This window comes from Sinocyclocheilus grahami, unplaced genomic scaffold, assembly GCF_001515645.1.
Source record: "Sinocyclocheilus grahami isolate Dianchi unplaced genomic scaffold, SAMN03320097.WGS_v1.1 scaffold1742.1, whole genome shotgun sequence".
Lineage (NCBI taxonomy): Eukaryota > Metazoa > Chordata > Actinopteri > Cypriniformes > Cyprinidae > Sinocyclocheilus > Sinocyclocheilus grahami.
The window spans coordinates 68,841-77,264 of record NW_015506921.1 but is presented as its reverse complement, the minus strand read 5'-3'; the positions used below and the strand labels follow the sequence as shown (position 1 = coordinate 77,264).

At 36.2% G+C, this 8,424-nt stretch overlaps 1 protein-coding gene across 1 annotated transcript in view; it reads right to left on the bottom strand.

Moving 5' to 3' along the window:
• Positions 1-1,275: 1,275 nt before the first annotated feature.
• Positions 1,276-8,424, bottom strand: part of LOC107572386 (gamma-aminobutyric acid receptor subunit alpha-6-like) — a 37,346-nt gene continuing 30,197 nt past the window's right edge. The window contains exon 10 of the mRNA XM_016258824.1: positions 1,276-3,629. Coding sequence (XP_016114310.1) covers positions 3,620-3,629 — 10 coding nt within the window. The 3' untranslated portion in view covers positions 1,276-3,619. The remainder of the gene's footprint in view (positions 3,630-8,424) is intronic.

The window sequence follows — 8,424 nt, the reverse complement described above, 5'->3', positions numbered from 1 at the left end:
GGCAGATTGGAAATAATTTTATCCATGAGCATTCAAAGTGTTGATGGCTACAGTTTGGCGTAACCACATATTGAATTGATTCTGCATATCATCCTCAACATCAATATGCATAATGGCACATCAAATGAGAAGCCTTTAACTGTAAAATATTTGTCTAGTTTGGTGATACCGTTTGTACACTGATGGCAGTAACTGATGCCCCCTTTAATAAAAAAAAAAAACCTGAAACGTGCTCCTATTACATCATATTATAATGGATTTCATTTAAAATTACCATTATTATTATTGAAGTGGCCATTATTATAATAATGTAGAGCCGATACTGTGGATGAGAATCAAACTCACCAACTAGTTTCGTCTCTCTTTAATGAGACACCTGAGATGTTGCAGTCTTAGAGCCAACAAAAAACTGAAACATTTCCAAGTACCCCTGGAATGGGCCTAAATACCCCCTTGGGGTGCATATACCTCTGGTTGGAAAGCACTAGTTTGGTTAATATTTCAATGCACTTGTCTATAACTTCCCATGGACGCACACATGTCCACATGGATACCCACACATGTGATTGAACCGTGGCAGGGTAATGGATGAGGGAACATTTAGCCGTAGTCTAGAGTGGATCTGGACTGAGCTGGATTCTGCTGTCATGTTTATTGAATGACAGCTTGGCATTTGAAGCACAAGAGTCTGCCGTGATTCTGCATGTGTGATTTTCTATTTATTTACCCTTCTCTCTCTCTCCCTCTAGTTACTTTCTCTGCTTTTGCGACGTCAGAACACAGAGTGAATCACATGGCATGTGACAGTCGGCTGTTGGAGCAGGGCCGAGCTAATTTTGGCATGGTTTTGAAAAAAAAAGAAAAACAAAATAATATCCTGGTTGTCATCACAAGAAGAAGAAAAAAGGCTAAATCCCTAAATCATAAAACATATGCAAGGAGTCATAAATTGATGTGGTAGCTGACTGTTGATTGGGTTTATGGTAATGTAGTGTTTCATGCACAAAAGTTTCTGAAGAATTTAAAAAGAGAGAGAGAAATAAAATCATGTTAAAATAAATGAAATCTTTAGACACTGCAGCAGCATTTACAAGAACAGTCTACATGCTTTGAATACCAAAAAGGCTTTAATATAATTAACATTTGACAACATATTACATAGACATATTAAAATTGATTTTATTGTGACAAAAACAAAAAACAAACTTTAAAATGCAGCTCACTCAGAAAAGGAAAAATAATAAAAAAATATTAAATGACAAAATAAAACTCTTGGCACAAAAGGGGATAAAAATCAATAATAAACTACATAAAAGTCAAACATCATATGGAGACATCAGTGTCATATGTTATATGGAGATATTAGTATATATATAATGTTGTGCTTTCATCATGTTATCTCATCTCTTCATTTGCTTTATAGTGACAGGCTCAAAGCTCAGCAACTATTGCTTTAGCAATTCATTTCTCTCTCTCTCTCTCTCGCTCTCTCTCATACTGCATAATGTAAAGATAAGCAGGTCAGAGAACCTGTCAATCAGTGTACAGTATGTGTGCATGAGAGGCCATGCAGTCCACAAAAACAAAACAGAAAAGTCAAACAGTATGCTTATGCAGATTATAAATAACCCATAGTTACACATGTATGCACAGCACATAAAATTGCATGCATTTGGCCAGGGACAGTTTTCATGGGTGGATCCCCATTGTCACAGGACCCAGTTACCCCCAGATGACGAGCCTCCAAATGAGCATTTACTTGTCTAAACTGGAAATTTCACAGTTGTTTGTGAATTGGATTAATTTGCTCTTATTAAAAAGTTTATTATTAAGTGATAATGTACTTGAGCATTTAAATGCAAAGAGGGCAGTCAATGTACCTGATCATAAGCTGAGAACTGAACATCATTTCAAGCCCATTTATAAATAAAAACCAAACGTGATAGTCTAAAAACAGCATAAATAAATGAATTCATTTCCCAGCAGGTGGACTGTTGCCAGGAAACCCTCTTCAGATGCTGGTTTCTGCCAAAGCTGGCTTGGATGACGATGTTTTTAAATATACATTTTATAATATGCTTTGATGGAGGCCAACAAATAAATCATCTTCAATTATAATTGCACCTTATATAAGAAGAACAATTTATCAATGGCAAAAAACAAAACAAAACAATGCACAGCAGCACTGAATCTGCTAATGGACCCTTGAAAAGGGCATATCTGTAGGAGTGAGAGTGTGTCAGTGTGTTGTTTTACAAGTGTGTAAATAAGTCAGTGCATTTGAGACACATACTGTTCACAATCATAGTTTTCCGCAGGAGGGCTGCCTTTGTCCAAAACGGCAGAGAGTTCTAAAGGAACTCTCTCCTGAAAGACCCCCATCAGTTCAATGAAGTGAAAAGAGCGGGACAAAATGATTCAAGAAAACAGCAACTGTCTGAAGATAGCACGCATTCTTTGCCCCAGGTGGACTCCAGTGTCTGGAAAGACTAGAACTGTTTGCGGTTGTGTAGAGGAAGTGGACCAAATAATGGAAACGCCACAATAAATAAACCGCAACTATAAATGCCGTTGCAAAGATGAGTCACATTAGGCCGACTGTCAGTTAGCAGTATTTGTAAGCAATAGAGATAGAGGTAAAGGAGGCTAAACAAATTGCAGGTGCATCAGCTGCTTAAACTGCAAAAGGAAAGAGGAAAATCCAGCACTTCCTGTTATGCATTTACATACAAAGTAATTGTAATAACTGTGTAATAACTAGGTACTAACCTTAAACTAAACCTAAACTCGTAGTTACGTTATTTTATTCAGTAGTTTGTTGTGTAAGTAAACTGTACAGTAAGTGCATGCACTTTCAAATATAGTGCAAATAAAAATTCCCCTAGGCACAGATGGACAAAATCGACACCTGACCGAGTTGTTACTAAATTCCAAAAAGTACCGTATCGGACCCTAAAATCCATTGTGTACCTCATAACCATCATGCATGTCTCAGCACACTGGAGGATCTGTAATGGTTTGGACAATTACAAGACCAAGTGTAACTTATGAATAGTAATAATAATAATAATACTTAATGTAGAATGGTTCATCTCGCTACACACTTGTATTCCTTCAAAAATCGACTCAAGCTGTTATGGCAAAGGATGGCTTTAAATTTAGTTTAGTGTTGCTTGCTGCTTCTTTTCAGGGTAAAAGTGACATGGCTGCTAGGAATTGCTGGAAAAGTATTACCTGCACATTATTGCGAGTGTCTGCAGAGTTTTTTATTTTTATTATTATTATTTAGTATGAAGGGAGAATGTTGAGTGTGTAATTATGTGACAGTGTCAAAACAAGAGTGCCACAAGTGCCATTGCACCTTGAATGTCTTCAGGAAGGAGGAAAATCATTCTGCAGTCGGAGAGTTTCATACCAGAGCGATGAGAGGTCAATGCATGCTATCGGGCTGAAGGGAGGAAGGGGGCAAAGATTGTCCCCTTTTAGCACAATCACAGTTACATCTTCAGCAGCAGACCCTGAATGTGTCTCTCATCCATCCATCCTTCCATCTATCCATCTGTCAGTTTGTTAGATGGCCATGTCTTCAGTCGCCTTTCTCTGTGGTTTCTAACAGGGCTTACACTTCCCTGAAAGAGAGAGAGAGAGAGAGAGAGAGAGAGAGAGAGAGAGAGAGAGAGAGAGAGAGAGGAAAAAAGAGAAGAAAATAAGCAAAAAAGGCAAGGAGGCAGGGACTTCAAGCACCAAGTGTAAATAAAACCATTCACATGTATGAAGCTACTGTATGGGTTAACAAATATGGCTGTCTTTGCTACCCCATCACAGATGCATAAACATGACATTTTAACTCCCATAACAGGTGAATAGTTCATGGTTTTCAACCCCATTTCATGTTTGATATGCCTTGAAAACGACTGTGTTGACAACTATTAGCAAATATAACCGACTGTCAGCTTTTATTCTCCACATAACATTGATTTTACATCACACTATCTAGACTTCATCAACAAAGCAAAAGGCCTATCCAGTTTATGGCTGAGAAGTGTATTTATGTTCTGAATACAGTCATAGGTTTGCTTATTTGTGTTGACAGTTTTTGGATATAAACATGCAGCAGACCTGGTTCTTGCCAGTCATGGCAGAGTGACAACGTGAGGGATCCTAGGTGGAGGATAGATAGATAGATGATTGATAGATAGATAGATAGATGTAGATACTGTAGCTTCCTCTCCTGGATTTATGTTCTGAATACAGTCATAGGTTTGCTTATTTGTGTTGACAGTTTTTGGATATAAACATGCAGCAGACCTGGTTCTTGCCAGTCATGGCAGAGTGACAATGTGAGGGATCCTAGGTGGAGGATAGATAGATAGATGATAGATAGATAGATAGATAGATAGATAGATAGATAGATAGATAGATGTAGATACTGTAGCTTCCTCTCCTGGAGATAAAATATAATTTAGTTCCTGTTTTGATTCAGTAAGACTGTCCTAAGAAATCTGCAGAGAAATCTGATGAATTGCTCAGCTCTTAGACACTAGATTTCTATGGAAATGAAAAAGGCTCCCTGACAAACCTGTTTATCAAAGCTTATGTCTGGAGGCCAATCTTCTATTCCCCCCCACCCCAGTTATGTTATTGCACATGTGTCAAACTCAAGGCCCGCGGGCGAGCGCGTATGATTGTCTTAAAATAAAAATCTATGCAGTTTTATATCGTAAATTATGAAAGTGCGTACCAATACCACAAGGTTCTGTTTCTATTTGGCGTTCTATTTATACGCAGAAATGGACTTTGGTGTGCATATGATACGCAATAGTTAGGATTAGGTGTGTGGGGTTTCCGTTGATGGTGACTGCGTGGAAGGCTCAAAGGAATAAAGCGGACTTCATCAAGTGCTCGAGCACCACCGTAAAAACACGATATTCTCCTTTCATTTAACGTAAAATCACATCTACTGTCCTGCAATAGCCAGGTGGTCACCCTAGCGTAGAGTAATACAATAACAATTACTAATTTAAATCAGTAAATTTTAACGAAAACAATACATTATAAAAATGAAACTTATGTCTGGAGGCCAATCTTCTATTCCCCCCCACCCCAGTTATGTTATTGCACATGTGTCAAACTCAAGGCCCGCGGGCGAGCGCGTATGATTGTCTTAAAATAAAAATCTATGCAGTTTTATATCGTAAATTATGAAAGTGCGTACCAATACCACAAGGTTCTGTTTCTATTTGGCGTTCTATTTATACACAGAAATGGACTTTGGTGTGCATATGATACGCAATAGTTAGGATTAGGTGTGTGGGGTTTCCGTTGATGGTGACTGCGTGGAAGGCTCAAAGGAATAAAGCGGACTTCATCAAGTGCTCGAGCACCACCGTAAAAACACGATATTCTCCTTTCATTTAACGTAAAATCACATCTACTGTCCTGCAATAGCCAGGTGGTCACCCTAGCGTAGAGTAATACAATAACAATTACTAATTTAAATCTGTAAATTTTAACGAAAACAATACATTATAAAAATGAAAAGAAGCAGTTTTTTTTGTGATCAGATCAACCGGTAAAGTCCTGGAAAGTCTAAAAATCCAGTAAGCGAATGCATTCAAACAGTAAGTTTAAAACAGCGCTAATGCAGAGAAAACACGGCCGATGTCATCAGAGATAGCGGAGATAATAGTACTCACGTACAGATGTCAGTAAAAAAAAATCTATTAAAAGCACGAGTGTTTTATACTGGATGCTGGCTGAAGGTGTTTTAGTTTACGCAGTAGTGGTTTAGTAAATCTGGATCAGTCAGGTCAAGGTAGCTCGTTTAGTGGTCTTTTGACGTCCCCATGTGTTCCTGTTCGTTATCGCAGATTGACTTGTGCAATGCTGTAAACTACTAAATGTAATGTAGAAATGTTCATTATCTGTGAAGATGCTTCGCAATAGTGTATCATGAAAAGTGCTATACAAATAAACGTGAATTGAATAGCAAACAATTATTAATTAATTAATTTATTTATTTATTGTGGCACTATATACATTCATTGCGAATTATGAAAATTAAAAAGTACTTTTTTAGTACTTTAGTTTGTATTTATTTATTTTTGGGTGGGGGAGTGGGGTTGAGTACCACCACTTCTTTTTTTTCTACTACAAGAATTGATTGCGTATCATATGCACACCAAACATGTGCGTATATGAGTAGTACCAAAGTAAATACCAAAGTAAATTTCTGCATATAAATCGCATGCCAAATAGAAACAATAAATCGTGCTATTGATACACATTTTCATGAGACCGGACTCATGCCATATCTATCACATGTTCTTAGCAGCTCACAATTATTTGTTGTGCCATAAATGCAACAAAAATGTTTTTAACAAAGTTAATATAATGACTTGTGTTTGGTGATACTTGTCTTTATTATTTACTTTGATTTATAGAGTAATTTGGATTGCTTAACCTGATAAATTAAAAGGATTTATGTTAAAATAACAGAGCAATTACATATATTACATCTATGCAAATGCATGCAATATTTGTAACTTAAATAAGTAATAACAAAATAAAGAGACAGTTATTTAATAATATGTTAGTAACATTTGTACAGTCTTACAGTTACAACCGGCCCTTTGATGGCAGCCATAATGTTGAAGTGGTCCTTCTACTTATGTTTCCAGGTTTTTGATTGTGCACACCTGTTTCTTGTTTATCCCCTTGGTATCCCTTTTGTATATATAGCACTTCTTTTCCTTAGTCCTTTGTCTGATCCTGTCTTGATGTATCTATGTTAAACTGTTGTTTATTTGGGATTGGATTTTCTCCTGTGTTCCTGGATATCTTCACCTTGTTAATTAATTAAAAAGCTGCACTTATATCTGTAAGTGTAATTACAAAAAAGTCAAAGAACCCAAAATTGAACCCTGAGGGACACCAGCGTGGACAGAGCGGATCTTTTTCTCCAATACATGTTTATTCAATATACTTTTTGCAACCTCCATTTGCTAAGATAACAGCTCTAAGTCTTCTCTTATAATGCCTGATGAGATTGGAGAACACCTGGCAAGAGATTAGAAACAAAACCTTTCCAGATCATTCAAATTCAGAGGTCCATGTTGGTGTCCCTCTTCTTCAGCTCACTCCACTCATTTTCTATAGGGTTCAGGTCAGGGGACTGGAATTGCCATTTTGTGCTCAGTGACCCATTTTTGCGTTGATTTTGATGTTTGTTTTGGATCATTGTACCGATGGAAGATCCAGCCATTGCCCATTATAAATTTTTTTTATACAGCTTCATACAGTTTTAATTTTATTTGCAAATGCTTGTGTGTTAGTGATGTTTGTGGGCTCTTTACTAACATGTTTTATCTATGATAAAGTATTTATTATGCACATTTGTGAACCTTATTGTTTAAGTGTGACTAGTACTGGGTAGTAACTGATTATATGTAATCTGGATTACGTACAATATTAAGTACTTCTAATTACATTACAGTGCATTTTAAAGTACTCGGAATGAGACTACAGTTACTTTTTAATTGATTAAATGATTACATATTATTCACACAATAGCAATAAATTATTCATATAAATTACTCAAAAATTCTTCTTTTTCATCTTTTAAATGTACCTTTCTAAAATAGCCTGCCACTTATAAACATTCAGAAATGCTTCCAGTGTTGATGGCATTTTATTTTATTTTATTTTGATTGTTGTTATTTAAAAATGATTTATGTTCATTTTACATTTTTTTATTTTTTCCCAGTTTGGGAAACCATGACACAATGTAATGTTTAGTGCACTTCATATTGTTAATAACAACAAATGGAATATATTTTCTTTCCCTTTGTATTTTTTATATCAATATGGTACAAGTTTATCCTATTTAAATCAATATGATAAATGAATTAGGTCAAAAGTAATCCAAAAGTAATCAAAAAGTAGTCCAATTACATTACCTAAAATGTGTAATGTAATGGATTCGATTTAATCAATCAATCATCCAATCAACCAACCAATCATCCAACCAGTCAACCAACCAACCAACCAACCAACCAACTGTAATAATTTACTTAGTGGTAAGGGAATTAATCATTATTAATTCATTCAGGTTTATTTCTAGCTCAGGTTTTAAAAGAACTCGATCTGAGAATTCGAGGTCCACCTGATCCGAACTGACTTTGACTTTCAATAGTTTATACTTTTATCAGCTACTCGGCCAGCGAGAAGTTGATGTCAGTGTATATTACCAATTGAATATGTAATTTTTGTATTCTCCCTGGCCACGGGTGAAATACAATTATGATAATTTGTCAGCTCTTGAAAGAGAGGTAATTATTATGCGTAAGCTACGAGCTAGGTAGCAAGCAAGGATCTTTTGGCAATAGAGTTGACACAAAATTATCTGACACCAGACAATTGCTT